At 42.8% G+C, this 21,284-nt stretch overlaps 1 protein-coding gene across 4 annotated transcripts in view; it reads right to left on the bottom strand.

Moving 5' to 3' along the window:
* LOC124954950 (homeobox protein homothorax) overlaps positions 1-21,284 on the bottom strand; it is a 375,073-nt gene that overhangs the window by 126,377 nt on the left and 227,412 nt on the right. For all 4 annotated transcript variants that reach the window (XM_047508640.1, XM_047508642.1, XM_047508641.1 and 1 more), the window contains one exon: positions 7,313-7,461. In XM_047508640.1, the coding sequence (XP_047364596.1) occupies positions 7,313-7,461 (149 nt within the window). The remainder of the gene's footprint in view (positions 1-7,312; positions 7,462-21,284) is intronic.

The raw sequence follows: 21,284 nt of genomic DNA, 5'->3' as shown, positions 1-21,284 counted from the left end.
AATTTCGCAAAAATAGGGGCTTACCCTGTCGCTGGGCGACAGTCTAATCCTGAGGCCGCGCACCTCTCCCTTTAAACGTAGAGATGGGGGCGACTCGCCATAGGATTCGTCGACTCTCGCGAGAAACGATACGACTATATCTTTCCTTTTCCTTTTTCTCTTTCTCTGTACGAGCATCGCCGGCCATCGCAGCAGCCGCTGGTGCCCGTACTTTTTGCAATTATCTACTCGGCTCTTAAGGATATTGCTCGTTTTTTTAATCGTACGGACGTCCGAGTTTCCTCCCCCTTCACCCTTCCACCCTTCCCCCTTCCCCACTCCTTCCTTTCCTTTCCTTTCCTTTCCTTTCCTTTCCTTTCCTATCACCCCTCCAGCACCTCCACCTACATCACCATCTCCACTTCTACTTCCACCTTCTACTATTTCTTCCTCACCGATCTGCATTTCACGAAATTCCAGGAAGATTGGATTGGGTTCCTCTTTTACCATTCTTTTAGATATTACTGGATTTATTACGTCCGGGTATATACGCGTATTCAAACGCCCAATAAAATCATTTCTCATCTCATCCTTTACTCATCCTCCTAAGGAGATCAGAGAAACCACGAAGGACCGTTTTCAGCCGTTTGATTTGAGAAACGTGCCAAGGAGACGAGGAAAGCCACATCCATTTTGCTTCTTTCCGAGCGAATCTGCGTGGGCGAGAGAAGAGTATCCTTCGAAGGATTGCGAGAGAATAAGACAGAGAGAGATAGAGAGAGAAAGAAAGAGAGAGAGAGAGAGAGAGAGAGAGAGATAAAAGGAAAGATTCGGCATTCAACCGCGCGTCCAGAACGGGCGCAACAATGGCCGCGCATCAACATAATTACAGTTCGCCTCGGTTGCCGAGACGCAGTCCCTTTCTCTTTCTCTCTCTCTCTCTCTCTTTCCCTCTTTTACTCGACGAGGGCCAAGTATTATATTCAAATGCGAGCCGAGGCGGCGCCAGTGAGCAAGAGGAAGCAAGGGGTTGCCATGCCTCGAGGCTGAGAGGAGGTTGAAGGTTGTAGGTCGAGGGAGGAGGGTTGAGGAGGGTGATGGAGGGAGAAGGAAAGAGAGAGAGAGAGAGAGAGAGAGAGAGGAGGGATAACCGACGGAGGAACACAGAAATGTCGCTTCGAGCGAGCCCGGCGATTCCCAGGAGAGGAAATTACGTCGTCTGGCTTGACCCCTCCATCACCTCGGCTACGTTTCCTCCTTGGTCAAAGGGAGGGAAGAGGGCTGTCGGTGAGAGGACGACGGTGAGGGTGGCCGCTGCCCACGGCTCTGCGATACCGGCACTCGCCATTTCCAGCTCCACCCTCGACTCCAATAGAAGAGAAAAGGAGAGAGAGAGAGAGATAGACAGACAAACAGACAGAGAGACAGAGAGAGAGAGAGAGAGAGAGAGAAAGGATATCAAAAAACTATCGAAATCACGATGGACCGATTGCTGACGCAGAACTTCTTCATATCCCCTTATAATAAATGGTGTATCTTCGAAAAATTAGTTATTTCGATCGAAAGAAAAAAAAAAAGAAAGAAAGGAAAAAAGGCAAAAGAAAAGAAAAAAAAAAATCAAAGAAGAGATAAATAAAGAAAAAATAATAGAAAGGGAGGAACGTTCTCTTCTTTATCTGTGTACAACGAATCTGTGACATTCGTTGTATCGTACAAGATATAAATACGTAGTTGAGTCGATATTATCGTTCTCCAATGGAACATATTTTCCGAAAGAAGCAGAATGAAAGGATACATGCGATAAATATCCTCAGTATGGAGGTACCGAAGAGCGTCACGTCGTAACTGAGAATAAAACAAAAACGGGGGAATAAGGAGAAAGGTTCGCGGGAAAGGGTGTATCGCGTGTGCTTACCGAGGCGTGCGAGAAAAAGGCAAAGAAAGAGAATGAGAAAGACAGAGAGAAAGAGTGAGAGAGAGAGAGAGAGAGAGAGAGAGAGAAAGGAGAGAGGGTGGGTCGAACATTGACTTCCCACGAGAAAGAAACGCGCGGCAGGAGGATTTGTTCGAGCGGAAAACTGCCGGTCGATGTATGCAAACGTCTCTTCCACGTCCTTCGAAGCCGATAGGGTGACAACGGGCGTGTCGTGTCGGCTCGGAAGCCGGTTATTCGTAAAGGATAAATATTGTCCATCCGCCGAGTTATCCAGATTCTACGGTAAGCGTAACGCAAGATGGACGAAGGATTCGCGAATGGGTTCGAGACATTACGGGGGAGACCTTGACCTGTGGATCCTTGGATGTTGACGAGTCGTCCCACCGGAAACAGGTGGATAATGGCTAGTTTCGTGCGTTAAACGGACAATAGATATCAGCCGAGTGCGGCTGCAGGGTGGCAGGACGGGACCGAGATAGGAGATCTAAGTGGGCCATGCCGCGCTACGGTTATGGCGGCATAAAACGCTCCGCTAGTGGTACCGGAGAGGGCAGAGTAGTCGACGTTGAGTATCGTAGAGAGAGCCCCTTTACGGCCGAAAAAACTGCCGCTATGATTGTCTATGCAAATTGTTTAAGATATCCCTGGGTCTGAGAGGCCGCATCTTTCTGGGGATTCTCGATCTTTTCTTCTCTCTCTCTCTCTCTCTCTCTCTCTCTCTCTTTCTTCCCTCGTAAGAAGAATCCTTCGAAGGATGCGCGTACCGCAACGGTTATCGTCTCGATGAGATAATGGAAAGGAGAGAAAAAGAAACGAGAGATAAAAAGGATGATAAATAAGCTAACGTCGAGGAACTTCTTTTTATTTCTTTCTTTCTTTCTTTCTTTCTTTCTTTCTTTCTTTCTTTCTTTCTTTCTTTCTTTCTTTCCCTCTCTCTTTTTCTTTTTTTTTGTTTTCCGACGTGTTAACAGGTCGCTTCGTGAGATTTTTCTTTTTATTTCTTTTTCTTCGTTTTCTTCTTTTCCCCTGTTTTTTTTTCTTTCCTTTTTTACGCCAACGTTAATCACACGATTGGTTTAAAGTAAAAAATTTAATCGTTAATCGTTGATCGAATTAAATATTGCCCAAGACTAATATGGATGAATTAAAGATCGCAAGGAGATAGGGAGAACGTGTTGAGCCGGCTGAATGAAACGCATTTCATTATCGATCTCGATGTGCACGACTCCGATCTCTCTCTCTCTCTCTCTCTTTCTCTTTCACTCTCGAAGCACCGTTGGCCCGCCTTATTCCTTCCTCTCCGCGGGCCGGTAATGGTATTGCCGGTTTGTGGTTTGTATCGGCAGCCTTACCTACCTTAGATAGCTTATTGATTGCCTCGACTGCACTCCGCTCTCCCGTTACACGACAATGTAGAATATACGCTTCGCCTCTGAAACCGCCTCTGTGTTTCCGCGCGTATACCGGGTGATACCTTAATTTCATTACCTATTTTCTATCGATAATACTTAACGTTAAATATTAACCTGAAAATTAAACGAGCATTTGTCCCTTTTTATTCCGTAAATACAAATTTAACGTTCCAAGTGTTGGTAATAATGTTTCACAATCCGACTCCACTATGATATACGATAAACGAAAGAGAGAGAGAGAGAGAGAGGGAGAGAGAGGGAGAGAGAGGGAGAAAGAGAGAATAAAGAATTGGTAAAGCTACAAATAAATCGTGTTTCATGGAAAAGTCAGTTTTATCGCCAGAAAGGTTTCTGTATTCGCCACCCGATATATGTGAAACGAAGTAGCATAGAGCACAGAACTGGCAAATGTAATTTCGTAGAATGTTTCCATTGATATAAGAAGAGCAGGAGCTTGTTGGTACTTGGGAGGAGCGGCTGGGTATATGGAGTAGCAGAAAGAGTAAGAGAAAGAGAACGAAGAAGAAGTAAGACGAGGAAAAAGAGTAGGTGGAGGTGGAGGAGATGGGGGAGGAGGTGGAGGAGGTAGAAAATGGAAGAACGGAAGGAGGTGGCGGAAGGAGGAGCAAAGTCGCAGGAAACTGCAAGCTAGACGGATATATCTCCCGAGTAAATTAAAATGGATTATATATGTCGACTCCATCTTCAATCTTTATTCTTTCCAGCAACGGCTCGCAACCCCCTCGGGGCTTTGGTTTATTGCTCGCGGCCTCCTGCACCCCGCGGGTAATTGTTATTGCTCAGAAATGAATGTGCAGTTTTCTCTTGCGACGGCTCGGACTGGTACAACAGAAACGCAACGTGCACGGTCTTGATGTATTTTCTTTAGAGTTTGAGAGCCACACGATATTTCCCATCGTAAATTTAACTTCGATGATTTCGCTTAACTATAGTTAACATATAATTATTTAGTAATTACCGATAAATTATTATTCTTGGCAAATGAATAAACGTAATCCAAAAGTGTATTTGACAATTTAATTCGATAATCAATGTTTCTCAATTATGAAATATAATCATTCGTTATATCGTTATCATAAATAGTTTATCATCATCGTAAAAATATATGTATATATAGATGTAGATATAGATAGATACAAGAAACGATGCTAAAGCCGGTACATACGATTCTGGAAAGGCCAGAATCTAGCAAGGAGAATCTCGAGACACCGAGTCGACCATGATATATGCTCTTCTTCCGTCTAATTAAACTTAGGGAGAGTCGTCGCGGAGTTGCTTGCTACGTTGCTTCTCGTCGGACCCCGACGTATAGCGGAGGGCGCTCATCGGATAGCTTTCAAAATGACAAGCGAACTCGGAGGTGGAGCCTATAAAAGATGGTCACGAGTACGAATGCGACAAAGTTAGAGTCATACATATATGTATGTAAAATACATATATATATATATATATATATATATATATAGTAGATATATATATATATATTACTATATATATATATATATATATATATATATATATATATATATATAGTAAGTAACTACGTAGGATTAAAACGATGAGGAAACGTTGCTTGTTACTGTCACGATACAAATTCACTTTTCGAACCTAATAATTATCGCTTCGATGATTTCGATCATGGTAGAAAGCAAATGTAATTCTTTGAAAGAGCTTAGAAAGTTAATCAAGAACCGCCAGTGTTCATGCTCGAACGAATACGCGGAACGTTTATATCTATATTTTTTTTACGTATCCAAGTATAGATGCACTGTAGCTCATTATTCAAATTATCAGTCATTATTTTTTCTTCCCCTTCTTCTTCTTCTTCTTCGTCTTCTTCTTCTTCTTCTTCTTCTCTTTCTCCTACGTTTATCAAGTAACAACTTCCTTGTTTTCTCTTTAATACACGTGTACCAATATAATCTACTTTCGTTAATGTTTCGCATTGATAAAACTTTTAAGAATAACTAACGTTTCACTTTCAATCGCGAAACGTTTGAAATTTCTCGGCTATAGTTCTTCTCTCGATCGCGTGCAGTTTTATCGTACTTTCGTGAAATATCTTTAAACGAGCAAAAAGATGCGTGCATAAGTCGTACAAAAGTTTTCAAGCTTTCAACAAGGAAAACAAAAGGCGAACGAAAAAGAAAAGAAAAGAAAAGAAAAGAAAAGTAAGGGAAAGGGGAGGGAGAAACGAAACGAGAGAGAGAAAAAAAAAAGGAAAGGGGAAAAAAAAAGCAGAAAAAAAGAAAGAAAAGAAAAGGAAAAAGAATTGGTATTATTCCGGCAATGACTGAAAATAAATTCTTGATTCGCTTAATCGTTCGTAATAACAACGAGATGAATGCGGCGCTAGAGTGAATCGAGCAACGATGAAAAACGAAGCCGCCGCCGGAGTCTTGACTCGGAGTGGTTTGCCAAACGTTTTAATCATAAAATCGATGCCCCTCGACTACTCCATCATTGGACCAATCGTAAAACAGTAAAATAGAACAATTCGAAATCCAAAAAACATACGAAAGATTATCGTATCAAGTTGAATAAGAGAGAGAAAGGCACATGTCTAGGGACACTTTCGAACGCGTAAATACATACATCGAGTCCCGATGCACCATGGCTTACACTAAAATCCTTTTAACTTGGGACCATCCTGCCATTGGAAGCCGTTAACAACGCGAAAGCTCTCGGCGACGCGATTAACTGAGAAGCAGCGATCGCAACTGCGCGCAGCCACCAGTAGCGGTCTGCTCGTCTTTTCACGAGGGCGATATCGTCATCGTGCAAACAGCGTATATGCATTAAACCGTGAACCCACTATCCACGCCGTCATATCCAATACAGGTTGTGCGTTGCGGGGGTCGCAGGAGTCTCTGCTTGGAGGGTGAACGAGCATGTGTATGTATGTATATATGTATGTATGTGTGTGTATGAGAATGAGAGAGAGAGAGAGAGAGAGAGAGAGAGGAAAGGTGCTGCATATATAGGGTGCTTTCGAGGGTGTCTGCCAAGCCACCCCTACACCTCCTACCCTCGTGCGGTAATGGCATTAACCGAGCTGCAATATGATTACCGCTCTCGCAAGGTAACTTGATCATACCCAAAATCTATGGGGTGTCCGGATAGGCGGTAGATAGAATGGTTGAGAGATAGACAGAGATGGACGGAGTACTATGCCGAAAAAAAGAAGGTGTCGCAGTCTCGGGAAAGCATTCACGCAATTGTGTCTCATTTTCCCTTGTTTCTTTCTCTCTCTCTCTCTCTCTCTTTCTCTTTCTTTCTATACCTCTACCTCTACCTCTATCTCTATCTCTATCTATCTATTTATTTATCTCTCTCTCTCTCTCTCTCTCTCTCTCTCCCTTATTCTTTCTTTCTCCCCTTAATCGTAGTACGCTTTTTGCAGCTCGGATTACCCGTAAATCATTAGACGATGGAACGACCCTAGCTAGAATCGACGTTCCTTATCCGGGCATTAAGAGATTACTCTTTGCTCAAGCTCGTTTCTTTCCACTTAAGTTTCCTTCCTTCCTTCTTTCCTTCTTTTCGATTCGTTCTCTCGTTTTATTAAAAAAAAAAAAAAAATGCTCTAATACATATAAACGCCTTTGAGTTTATTAATTCGCAAACGGCTTGTTTGTGGTGATGATAACGACAACGACCACGACGACGACGACGACGACGACAACGATGACGATGACGTTAGTCACGAAAGAAAAGAGAAAACGTTATGGTGCTAATGAAGACGACGAAAAGTAGGAAAGAGACAGAGAAATAGAAATAGAAAGAGAGAGAGAGAGAGAGAGAGAGAGAGAGAGGGAGGGAGAAAGTGAGAGGTTAGTATTATCGTCGGACGTTGACATATTGCGAACGAAGAACGTCGTCGTCGTTGTCATCGTAGTCGTAGTTGTAGTCGGGTGTTCGCAGAATGAAAGACAAACTTTAAGCGACCAAAGGAGAGACTCACCGTGAGGTGTTGAAACAGCCACGCCCTGAGAATGTTAGTCGCAACTTTCGGAAAGATTCCTCTCTTCTTCTGATTCTTCTTACCCGAGGAATCGTCGTCTTCCTCGCCCGTGCCCTCGCCACTACCGATACTCGCGTTGCTCGCGTCACCTGTAACAAGAAAAGAAGAATAATTTTTAATACACATTTTTTATTAATAATCGTATAACGAAAAGGAAGAATAGAACGTTAAGGAATCGCTAATAACATCATCTTCGTCCGATCATCTCGACGTTTTGACGCTTTCTGTTAGTTCGACCGTCCTTCATTTAGATAGTATAAACCCTGACTCTTGCTTGTAGTAATGTACCTAATCCAAATAGTTTGATAAATAAACAAAGATCTCTTTCTCTCTCTCTCTCTCTCTCTCTCTCTCTCTCTCTCGCTCTCTCTCTTTCTGTTTCTGAATATACATATACAGAAGATCGAAGATTACAAGAAAGAAAAGAAAAGAGAAGAAAAAAAAAACAAAACAAAAAAAGTAAAAACAAACGTAATCCAAACGCCGATCGATTTAACGACTTAAATTTAAAGATACGAGAATGATTTTAAGCCGCGTCGCGATTTTCGAAGGTTGGGAGGGGGGAGGGATTGGCGGTGGGTAACCCGGTGGGCGATAACTAGCTTTGCCTCCACTCCGAACGCCAGTTCCCATGCATACAAACACCATTAAGCCACCCGCAATATCCCGGTTTCCCCCTTTTACTCAGGCTCCAGCTCCTTCCAACAACGACAACAACGACTATTCACTACTACTACTACTAATAATACTACTACTACTAATACTAATACTACTACTACTATGACAACGACGACCCTTCCATATCCCTCTGTATCCCCCATAACGCATTAATTCCCCGTCATTTATCAATCTTAGCTTTTTAATTGCACGTGACTCTCGGTCACTGGGGACTTGGTGGAGGCGAGACGGTAATGAAGGACATTAAGACGGCTTACGGTCACGCTTTACGAACACTGACAAGTCTCCTCTCGCTGATTTCTTCTTTCTATCGTGCATCCAATAATAACAAGAAATTGGTATTTAAAAATCATAATCATCGTAGAAATAAAGGTGAACGGGACGTTCTATTTTTTCTATGAGATTTTTGAGAGAAAAAAAATTTCACGATTCTCTTTCTCTCTCTCTCTCTCTCTCTCATGTTCTCAATCGGTGAAGAAGGAAAACGCGTCGCGCTACTTACGCCGACGGATTATAAATGACCGAGCTTTATCGTAATGCCCAAGGCTCTGAAGGTTCTATCGTAACAGAGAGATCAGGGTTAGCACGCTTCTCTCAGGGGGTTCAGAATGACAGGTCGCCCGGGGGTGCCTCCGTGTCCTCTACTTTCTCCCTCTCTTTCTCTCTATCGATGGCGGCATCACCGCACCGTGACCACCACCACTACTACCATCACCATCACCATCACCGGCACTGGCACCACCAACACCACCAGCCGAACAGCCTTTCAAAAGATCGCTCTCCTGCCCGAGATTAACTTTGAATTCGACGTACGAACCGAGGGAAGCTGGAGGGACGAAAAATTTGTCCGTCGTAGGAACGGACGGACCGGAACGACGGGAGATCGATGGAAATCGCTCCCGGAATACGACGCGTCCGTTTTCCTCTATTTTTACTTTGCTACTTTCCTATGGGAGGGGAGGGGGGAAGGGAGGGGTGGAGGGAGGGGGTACGAGAGAAAATGAGAAAATTTCAATCGATTTTCAAATCTCCATTTTCTACGTACCGTAACGCAAGACTGTACTAATGTTATTCCTATAGTGTATATTCCTTTATACAATCCATATAAATGAGCGTTGCTCTCGTTTCTTGTTTTTTTTTTTCTTTCTTTTTTTTTTTTTTTTCTCTTTTTTTTTCTTTTTTATTTTTTTTTTTTTTTCCTTTTTTTTTGTTAATTATTTACTATCACATCGTCGAAATGAAGGTACGTAATTTTCGTAGAAAATTCTCAATGCCAGCCGAACGTATGTAGCTAAGCAATTTATCCCATACAAGAGCAACAACAGCAACAACGTCGAGAAAACAATTACTATCGTCTCGGTCGATCTCAAGGAGCACACCATCCAGGACCTCCCGGCGACGTCTTCTTCTTTACCCATCTCCTTCGCGTCGCTTGTTTTCATTCGTCGGACAAGAAGCAAAGTCGAGAGAGAGAGAGAGAGAGAGAGAGAGAGAGAGAGAGAGAAAGAGAGGAAGAGAGAGAGGGAGAGAGAGAGATGATCTTACCACGAGAGACAAAAACGCGGCTACATCGTCGTCTCCGGTCCTTCGACGGTGGCTCCGTAATGGCGAATAGTCCCGTAGAAAATGGATAGAACGTTCTGCGATGTAACTAGTGAGAGAGAGAAAGAGAGAGAAAGAGAAAGAGAGAGAGAGAGAGAGAGTGCTTGGAACGAGCGATGCGACTGGCCAGCGGAATAACGGAATGGTTAGTGGGAGCGTCCCTCTGATTGCAGTTAATTTACTCGACGAATCGGGTTAATGTAGCGTACAGACCGTATCGTGCGGCACCGTATACGAGCATAGACGTACCGGTAAAGAGGGTTTATCTCATTTATTCGACGATTGTCATCGCTGTAATGCCCGATTTCAAAACTGTCACCGGCCTCGCGAGTGGCTACAAACGGACACGACCCGAAATAATACAGTATCACGGGTTGAAAACGGGTTGGTGGAAGCGGGGAGAGGGAGGGAGGGAGGTTAGGGGATGGAATTATTTTTTCATTATTCTTTTTTCCACAAAAACAAAAAAAAAGAAAAAAAAGGAAGAAAGAAAAGAAAAATGGAATAAAAAAGTTGACAGAGAAGTACGAAGAAAAGTTGACGGGTACATGGATACTTTTGTACTCGAATAATTCGTACGATTCGATAGAATATTTGGAAGAAAACATTATTTTTCGAACAACGTATAGAGGAACGTAAGAGATGCCGGTGTTGTATGCGGTGTATACAGGAGAGGGGGTGGCGGGCGGACGGGGTGAGGATGAGGGAGAATTTATATTGCTCGACGAAGACAAAGTTTATTTTTTATTCGGAGAAGGAGCTGTTAAGAGAACGCGTAATCCAGGCACGTTGTTATTTCGTGCGCGCGAGCATACATACAGTCATACACATGTATATATATATATTTATATATATATATATATATATATATACCCACACATTATCGTCGCTAAAACGTATGTTGTATCTCGTAGGAAACCGATCAACGTCCCACACGTATCTCTATTCGTTCATACGTACGTACGTACATACGTATGTACATATTCTTAAAGTCGATCAGCTCTTTTCTACACTTGTCCTTAACCACCTACGTTCTTTATCAAGCGAGAAGGGAAAGACACGCCTCGTGTCTATCTCTTGGGAATATTTGAAAAGAATTGTCGTAAGGTGTGGAGCTCGTCATCGTTCTGCGATCCGGTGAATGCTCGTTGGCGCGTGCACTAAGCGCGAGGCACCGTTTACGAGGATGCGCATCGAGTTGGAAGGGCGCGTCAAGAGAGAGAGAAAGAGAGAGAGAGAGAGAGAGATAGAGAAAAAGAGAGATAGAGAGAGAGAGAGAAAACGAGTGGTGGTAGCTCGAGCGAAGCCATATCGTCCTCGGCTTGATTTATGCGCCGCACGCAGCATTTTTACTGTCGCTTTATAGAGATTTAAGTGCGGCCAATTATACGTTTACGCCGAGTCCGTGAAATGTGAGTAAAGTACGGCGGGGAGAGAGTTAACAGTTCTCTTGTTCGTTCCCCCTCTTTCAAAAACCATTGATACGTCTATATTAATCGTATATTTAATATCATTATCATTCGATGAGACCAAACGTGAACTATAGGACCTTAAGGGCGGCCACGAAAATTTCATGACGCTTCTTTCGTTTCTTTCTTCGAAATGTCTCGGCTATACTTAGCTTAGCGGGATCGAGAATAAGCCGAGCCTATTTCCAGAACGCCTCGACCCATCGTGCTCTCGTCATTCCGAAAAACGAGAGATACAGAGAAAGAAAGAGAGTGAGAGAGAAAGAGAGAGAGAGAGAGAGAGAGAGAGAGAAATAAAGAGTGAAAGCAACAAGCCCTACGACGAAAGGGACGAGAGCATGTCCTTAACCTAAGGACGTTTCTAAATCTTTCCAGAGAGATTTACGACGCGTTAAAATCGAAATTTGAGAAATCACGAAATGGAAATGAAGATAGATGGTACGTATCTTGAAGAGAATCGATAGATATTTTGTTGGAAATTCTGGGGTATCCTCGTTCGATCGTCGACCCCAAGAGAGAGAGAGAGAGAGAGAGAGAGAGAGAGAGAAAGAGAAGAGGATGGCACGCGATAAATCGAGGCACGCCGATGATCGCGCGCGAGCGCGTCAAGCGAAAATGTCTTCCTCGAAGGCGAGGCTTCTGGCTCTATTTAGGGTGACCAGCGTGCAACGTCGAAATAACACGCGCATATGGCCGCCGAAAATAAACTCCTCCTTATTCCATCCTCCGTCGAACCGAGGACCGACTCTCTCCTCCTCTTTCTCTCCTTTTTCACCTCCATACTTCTCCGTCTCATCGTTCCACTTCTTCGGCATTTTGCGAGCCACGCTCCGTTCCTCTCGTCTTCTCGAAGAAGAGAAAATTAGAGACAGAGATAGAGATAGGGAGAGAAAGAGAAAAAGAAAGAGAGAGAGAGAGAGAGAGAAAAAGAGAAAGAGAGAAACATTTATTTGCTAACTCTCGGTTACCCCAACGTCAAGCGCATAAGGAGAAGGGGGATATCCTCCTCCTCCTCCTCCTCCTCGAGTATCGCTTTTCACGGTCACGGGATCTTACGATATCGAACTCTATAGCCCCTGGTTCGCCGCAGGTTCTCTGTTTGTTAAGTATCTATAGTACTATGCATCCCTAAAGGATATATAATTGGTAGAAATTTAATATGCCCTTTCGTCAATGAATATAATATATATACATATATTCTATGTCTATGGCCTATCACTTTTCAAATGCTTTCAATTTTGTTTGATTTATATCTAACGTTCGACAACATTCATTCATTTCTACGACTTTTTAATGATCTAATCGGATATTCTCTGTTATCACGGAAAATTATTCCGATTAGAAATTCAACGGTAGGATCACTTTGGATCACACCGAATGTTTTCTCTCGATCTTGGAATCTCGAGGTCGTTGCACCAAAACACGCATTCTGGCCTGACTCTCCCTTCGAGAGGATACAGCCTCTCCCTCTCTCTCACTCTCTCTTTCTCTCTTTCTCTCTTTCTCTCTTCGACGATTCCCGAAACTATTTTTGGCGATGAAATGCAAGAACGACGACGCTGCACCCTCCTCCACCTACTTCTTCGACCTCATCTCCCTCTCTACCCGAACATCCTCCTTACGCTTTACTACGTTCAGCTCGTTCTTCGTGTCGCGCGATATCGTCTCGCTCGATTTCTCGAGAGTCTTACTGTTATATAGCAGGAAGAGACCATCTCGACGCATCTGCGCCGCTTAATCCGGGAATCTGCTTAACCGGAAGATTAATCGCCGATTGTGGGCGAGATGAGGCGAGATGAAGAACTCGCAACCAAGAGAATAAAGTACGACGGAGAGGAGAGATAGTTAGAAAGAGAAAGAGAAAGAGAGAAAGAGAAAGAGAGAGAGATAGAGAGAGAGAGAGAGACGTACTTTGTAGGAGTTTGTCTTACAAATGAGCCGGGCGACGGGGTATAATTTAGTACGACGCGTGCAGAGTACCGTTTACCTTTCGGTGTTTGCTACTTAGATGTGTTAGTTACACTTTGGTTGTTAATCCTGTATCCCTCTTACTATCTACCCGACTACTCTTGGCGTTATATTTTAAATACCATCTTGGATTTGGTTTCGTCGAACGAGAAGAACTGATCGACGATTGTCCGCACTTATTAAAAAGCGTATATAGAGTTGAAATAAAATGAAATAAAACGGAGATAAAAAAAAAAAAAATGAAAATTATCGTGGTCATTTATGGTACGTCCAAAGACGTACACATTCTCCCTATCCCCTACCGTGCCCCCCCCCTTCTTCGGTTGAATTCTTCGCGTGGGCGAAGTGGTGCGAATAAAGTCATTCGTTCCGCATTTTCTTACGTTCCCCATTTGATATATAAATTCGTGTTGCTATCGGCGCGAAAGTAAAGTGTACCTACGCATACGTGAGTGAATGATAGAGAGAAAGAGATAGAGAGAGAGAAAGAGAGAGAGAGAGAGAGAGAGAGAGAGAAATAAGAAAAAAAAAGAGAATTTAGAACGGCGTGTCCAATCGACGAAGCTCGCTCCTCATCGAGCTATCGTATAGCAGGATTATGGCGATAAATAAAGTCTCGTGGAAAGACATAGAAGGTGGAGAAAAGGTAGAAGGTAGAAGGGTTTAAGATGAAAAGAAAAAGAAGACGAAGTCGAAGACGAAGACGAATACGAAGGAGAAGGTGGTAGTGGAGTAAAGGTGGTGGATGAGGATGAGGAAGATGAGAGGGTAAGAGAGAAGAAGAAGGAACGATCTCTTGATTGAGACATCGGCGAAGCAGCCGTGACAGTTATCTGATTCATGGACATGCCGAGTGTATTTTATGCCGTACGACCTATGAATACAGATCGATCCGCCGCCGCGGGACAGTAGCGGCGATGGCGACGACGAGGACAAGGCAAGTAGCCTCGAGGAGATCATAGGTGCTTCTCTCTCTCTCTCTCTCTCTCTCTCTCTCTTTCTCTCTTTCTCTCTTTCTCTCTTTCTCTCTTTCTCTCTCTCTTTCTCTTTCTTTCCCTGTCGCACGCTTTCTCTGTTGTACGACTACCTATATGGATATATCAATTACGCGTATACCACGTATATCGCAAGTATTAGAGAAGGAGACCAAAGAAAGAGATCGCATTGAGATTCATCGAACGTTCGGCTACCAGTTCCGCGAGGATCCACGGATTCCGAAACGTCTACGTGACAGATCGCCGATTCGTTTGCTTATGAACTCTGATCGAAGATAGGACGATCAAATTCTTTCTTTCTCTTTCTCTTTCTCTCTCTCTCTCTCTCTCTCTCTCTCTCTCTTTCTCTCTCTGTAGAGGAAGAAGAAGAAAAAAGAAAAACGAAAAGAACAACCAAAATGGGACCGTGAATCTGTTCTCGCATAACTTTCTTATCGTCTACGTGAATATATATACAGCTATTATATAGTTAAATTCTCATATATATATATATATATATATATATTTTTTTTTTTTCTTTTCACTTCCCCGTTCAAAGATTTAATCGCTGATATTCGATTATCTTCTACCATTACCTATATCGTATCAATTTTGTAGAATTACGAGATAGGATGCATACAGCGAAAACATAAACTGGAACGTACGTTCGTTCGTTCGTTCGATCGATCGATCGATCGATCGATCTATCGAACGCAAGTCACGATCTTAATTCGAAGTAGGTAGATATAGGTACGGGAAGTACACGGAGCTCGTCCAAAGAGAGTTTAGCTACGTAGAAACGGCTCGTTTCTTTCTACGTTAACCCGAGTTTATCGCAATATGCAAATTAACGAGCAGAGGCGCGACTCGATCTTACAGTGTGCCGGTCCATTCGACTTCTATGATACGAATCCGCGTCTGCTTCATCTCTCTCTCTCTCTCTCTCTCTCTCTCTCTCTCTCTTGTCTCTTTCTTCTTAGTCGTCGTAGGTGAGATACTCGCTTTTGCTCGTGATTTGCGCTAGCTATTTTCCATGTGTGCGTGTGTAAGAGAGAGAAAGAGAGAGAGACGCGCGATATCTCCAGGGCAACGTTGGCAACGAAGCACGTACGGAGATTGTACTAATTAATGCCACAGGAGCGAGGAGCCATGAGTGCTGCGGGTTCGGTGATGTGCTGCTGCTAGGAACGACGCCGTTACTATGATAATTACCGGCAGGACGTGAGACTCCGTCTTAATTGGGTCTACGAAGCGAATTAATAAAGCGACACCAAAGCTAGATGACCTCCTCGATACTCTCATCTCTTGGCCCACCAAAATCCACCTTACTGCGATCACTCCTTCAACCCCCTCGTCTCTGCCCATCACTTCGCCACGATTCCCTTCTACGTCCATCTTCTCCCTCTTCGACCCTTTTTCGCGTATCATATAACTTTATCCTGGAATAGCCGCGAAATCTGTTCTAAATCGTTTACAACGTTAAACGGTTAGATATAACGAGGGAAAAATATTTTTAGATTATAGGCATAACTACTATTCATATACATAGTTGATTATTATAAGGGAACGCGTGTACGCGTGGCCGTAACGCCACGGCAAATAAACGAGGGCGTTACGAACGGATCGCGAGACGCGACGAGACGTTTAAACGCGTCGCGACGCCGCACACGGTGACAAAAAGATCGACAAGTAATAGTAGTAGACAGAGAGAGAGAGAGAGAGAGAGAGAGAGAGAAAAAGAACTTACGGTTCGAGAAACCGAAGAGATCTCCGGACGCGGCTCGCTAACTTCTGGAGCCAAAAGCCGATATGTTCTAGTGAGTTTTGGAACACGTGCTCGTCACATGTCTCTCTCTTGAGAGAGAGAGAGAGAGAAAGAGAGAAAGAGAGAACTATCCTCGTCCTCGACTTAGCTAAGAAACGAACGAACGAAAAGAAGAGAGAGAGAGAGAGAGAGAGAGAGAGAGAGAGCACCGAAGAAGAGGGTTTCTCTCTTCCGAACGTCGACGCCTTTCCATTAGCGCTTTTATTTTCACGGCTTACGACGCGCTCGTAACGAAGGAACGTCGAACGACCGATTTTATTACCGCTTCCGTGAGTACACGCGAGTTGTCCTCGCGTCGTTCCAAAAGGTAAAAGGAAAAAGTGTGTATATGTGCGAGAGAGAGAGAGAGAGAAAGAGAAAGAGAGAGAAAAAGAGAGAGAGAGAGAATGCTTTACTCAACGAGGACAATTTGATCGCAAAATTTGATCGCGAATACGAAAAGAAGAGGTCAGGTTGGAAGGAGGGGAGGGGGGATGGGCGCGCGACAGAGGGCACATTTAAACTTTAAACGTTTATTTTACGTACCATATTTCTATCTCTTTCTCTTTTAACTTTTGCCTAAGGCAGAAGTACAATACTCTTTCATTATTCAAACGTGTAAAGTCACGTATATGTGACAGAAACGTTCTCTCGAAATGATTAACGCGGCCATCACGGATTCACGAGTCAACGCAGAACAAATCCGTCTATCTATCTCACTCGAAAGAAGAAAAGAGAAGTAAAAGAGAGAGAGAGAGAGAGACACAGAGAGAGAAAGAGAGAGAGAGAGAGAGAAATGTAGTCTTGTGGGTAGTAATGAGGCAGAAAACTGGCGACGGCTCGGCTATGTCCTCTATATTCTATTCCAACGAGGCGATCTTAGAACCATCCACACGTACCTACACCTCCTTATCTCCATTCGCCTCCCGTGCGTATACTTTGAAAGAGAGAGAGAAAGAGAAAGAAAGAGAGAATAAGAGAAAGAGAATGAAAGAGAGAGAGAGAGAGAGAGCACGAGGGCCCATAACTCACGCGTGGCTGGCCCGCAGGCCCGTCTTGTTAGCGCCCCGCAGAAACCGAAGCGAGGTCCTCCTCCTAACTATGATACCGTCTCCTCGTTCCGATATATGTGTATAATATATATATATATATATATATGCCCATCGGACGAGGGGAGAGAATAAGAAAGAGAAGAAAAAAGAAAGAGAGAGAGAGAGAGAGAGGGGAGGGAGAGCTGGAGGAGATAGAATACGCTCGAAGTTCTTCTTCGTTATTTTCAAAATGGATAAATGATTAACTAAAATATAACTAAATCAAATGACATTACAAAGACAATGAAGAAAAACAGAGATGTAAAATGTTTGTATTAAAAATACGAGAGAGAGAGAGAGAGAAAAAGCGAATCGAATAAATAAACGGAAAAAGAAACGAAAGAAAGAAATATAGTGGTCTAACTATGAAAGGAGGAGGTAAATATGAAGGCTTTCTACTACCTCCTCCTTATGCGTCACCACCGGCACCACCAGCATCAACAGCGCGCATAAATGCATAGCTATCTTCCGGCGCATCTTCCCCGTCGGAAGGACCGAACGAAAAGAACGCGTTATCGGTACTCCGACCTGATAAATCCCCAAACCCCCGTCGGAAAGAATAATGAGTCGACATTATTCATGCTGGGCCGTCAGCGTCGCTCGACCAGTCCACTCTTCTCTTCTTCCCTTGCCTTTGGTAGTGTTGTAGTAGTTGTGTAGTTGTCGTTGTGTTGTTGTTATTGTTGTTGTTGCTTTAGCAGTGATGGTAGTAATAGTAGTAGTAGTAATAGTAGTAATAGTGAAAGTACTAGTAGTAGTAGTAGTAGTAGTAGTAGTAGTAGTAGTAGTAGTAATAGTAGTAGTAGTAGTAGTAGTAGTAGTAGTAGTAGTCTCTCTCTTTTCCTCTTCCCTCTTTGCTCCTCCCTAAAGAAAGGCCCTCGTTTCGGCACTTCGCCATTAGGGGATACCGACAACGAAGAATCCGAGCGTGGAATCGAGCGAACGATATTAGGAGAGAGAGAGAGAGAGAGAGAGAGAGAGAGAGGGAGAGGGAGAGAGAAAGAGAGAGTGAGAGCGCTTAGTCTGGATCAGTCTGGAATTCGTTCGGGTCGCGTTTCATTTCACCAAAATGGGGCCGTGTGTCTTTTTGCGTTTCGAAATAATAATCAGTCGAGAAAAAAAAGAGAACAAAGAAGAAAGGAAAAAGAATAGAAAGAATTAACATATTTTAAGTTTCGATTGGAAACACTTTCATGAGGAATGGGTACATACGTTCGATAGTTATGTAGTAACAGAACCGACGATAGTCAACATCGTCGAATATCCGTGTCCAGAGGAAAAGGCCGTCTCTAAATCCCGTAGTTTACCCCCTCCTGACACGTTGAGTGACGCGTTTAACGCGGCCGTTTTATTACGAACCCCCTGCCGCCGTGACGCTCCCTCCAATTTCATCGTACAATAAAACACGTGGCGACAAATTCGACGCTCCGGCAAATCACGATCGAGCAGACTCGACGTGAACCAACCGACTCTCTCTCTCTCTCTCTCTCTCTCTCTCTCTTTCTCTCTCTTCGTTCGCTCTCTCGCATCCAAGCGTTTCCATACATCGTTTCGTGATGACGATACGGCTTTTGCGGTCTTTGACATGCTAATGTTCATCGTACAGTGTTATCCTTTCTATGGGTACAACACCAGTGTTGACCGTAATCGTTTTAGCGAGTCTTTAATATCCCACCGATAAACTATAATCCTTCGATCTGAATAGGAGCATTAAAACTTGTCTCCTGGGAGCGATCACTATCCTCAAGATAAAACGTTACTTTCTTATTTCAATTCTATTTCGATCGTATTAACGTTCATGCCAATCTTCTTCTTCATTCCAATCTTTTTTTTTTTTTTTTTTACTTTCAACAACAAAAAATATTCACGTTTCTACAGTGTTTCAAAAAGACAATAAAACAAAACAAAATAAAAAACCAAAAAAATGAAAGAAGACACAATGATAAAATTAAATGAAAACGTATTGGCTACAATTTTAATAGGATAAATAACTGAGTATCATTAACGATACCTATTGCAAGAGTTCGTAAACTCCCAGAAACATTTTTATCTTTGCTAGACGCTTAAGAGGGATGGCATGAAAGAGGGAAGAAAAAAAAAAGAGAGAGAGAGAGAGAGAGAGAAAGAGAAACTCGAGGATGCGGTCAGACATCTCTCGGACGCTTTTCGGACGCACGCCGTTATTTAGTACAACGAAACTCGTTCCACCCCGCTTAAGTGCTCCGCTGACTTACATCCCTTTGGGGCAAGGGCGCGTTAAGGAGGCGTGACCGTGTATCCCGTCTCGGCGAGAGGGCTCGACCGTATCCCCAAAAACTTTTCCCTCGAATACGGGAAACACCGCTCCTCATCGTAGATTTTTCCTAAAGTTGGATTCTCGCCAATTTGTTATTACATAGGTAACTACAGAGTGAGCCGTTTAAATGCTAACACTTATTATCATCGACTTTAATGAACGAAATAATAATTTCAATTTCGCCCTTTTATTTTTTTTCTTTTATTTTCTTTTATTTCATTTCGTTTCATTTTTTTTTTCCATTTAGTTTCTGTCGTGTTCTTTTCTCCTTTTCTCTCCCTCTCTCTTTCTCTCTCTCCCTCTTTCTTTTTCTCTTCTTTCTTCTTTCAACGATCCAAACGACGGAAAAAATATTTTCTCTTTTTTCCTTTTATCAAAACGTTCACATTTCACAAACGAGCTTGTACGTTCTTTTAAAATACAATTAACGAAATCAAAATTATATAAATATATTTTTTCTACGTTATTAATTGTACACGTTTAAACGTGCGTTACTTTCTACAAGCGTAACCACTTATCGATTTTGGAGATATTCCAAACGTGGACTATTTTATCATCGATAATATCCAAAACTTGCTATGTATGTATGTTAGCTCGTAAATCGAAAGGTATGTAAATATGTATCCATGTATGTAAGTATATATGTATGTATGTATGTATGTATGTATGTATGTATGTATGTAACGATTCTTTTTCACGTGGCTTCGAAATTCTCGGAAACGAGAGATCGATCTTATTTGCGAAGAAAGGAGGTTTATCTCGAGGATCCGAATTTTCGATGTAAAGAACGCTCCCTATCTACCTCTCTACCTCTCTCTCTCTCTCTCTCTCTCTCTCTCTCTCTCTCTCTCTCTCGTGTATTTCTATCGGTCGGCAGGCTCGAAAAAAGCAGCTCGGTGCCCACTTGAAGCTGGTGCTTACGATCAAGCGGCGCAGCGAAGCATCTCCGACGATACATCATCCGGGAGAGCGCTTATCTCTACCGGATCTCCTATCTCCTTCAGGCTCTCGCTTCTATCGAACAATACTTCGCACGTAAATATATATACGTGTATATGTATGTGTGTATCTGTATATATATATATATATATAATATATATGTTTGCGTGCGCGAGAGTACGTGCATACGTGTATGTGTCTCTGTATCTGTTTTTGTTGCTATGTATATGTACGATGGGAGCGTGCGTATAGGTATATCTCTACCTTCGTCGCGAGGAGTCGGTAATTCGAGAGCAAGCAAGGAGTATACGCAACTGGGATGATGGCGTTTTATATGCCACCGAACCGTACGAAAAGCATGCACCATATAAAAGAATGTCCAATCCTTATGCTATCGCCTTTCATCTTGCCGCGATACGAAAGAATAATGATAATAATACTAATGATAATAATAATAATAATAATAATAATAATAATAATAATAAAGAAAAAAGGAGAGGATAAAAAAAGGGGGGGGGGGGAAAGGAAGAAAGAAACGTCGAAAAAATGAAAGAGAAAAATTGTGGGGAAGGAGAGAGGGAGATAGAATTACAAAATTCTATCGATATTTCTTATGACGTTTTCTTTTTTTTTTTCTTCTTATTTTTTTTTTTTTTTTTCTTTCTTTTTCCATTTTTTTTTTTTTTTTCTTTATATACGTATATATAATAGAAAAAGTTTAACGATCGTTTCGAATCGTGATAGACGTGTTATATCTCAACGTTCGTGTATACCAAACGATCCCGGGCATCGGTCGAATAAATTTCGAGAAGATCGAACGACGTCGTTGTCGTTAATCGTTCCTGAAATACGAACGATAACTCTTGACGAAGAGCGCGCGCAGACGCGGAACGAGAGGCGGCAGCGCCGGCACAACGTAAGAATAGTATATACACGGGAACTCGTGAGTTCCGCGTCCGATGACGAATGTGCTACGAGCACCGAGCCAGGCATAATTGACTGTCATTATGTCATACACGCCATTTAATCACAATTATTCCTTTGCGCGTTCGCGCACGTTCATTCGCGTCCTTTCTATCGCCTACGACGGC

This window comes from Vespa velutina, chromosome 16, assembly GCF_912470025.1.
Source record: "Vespa velutina chromosome 16, iVesVel2.1, whole genome shotgun sequence".
NCBI classification, from domain to species: domain Eukaryota; kingdom Metazoa; phylum Arthropoda; class Insecta; order Hymenoptera; family Vespidae; genus Vespa; species Vespa velutina.
This window is presented reverse-complemented; position numbering and strand designations above follow the sequence as displayed.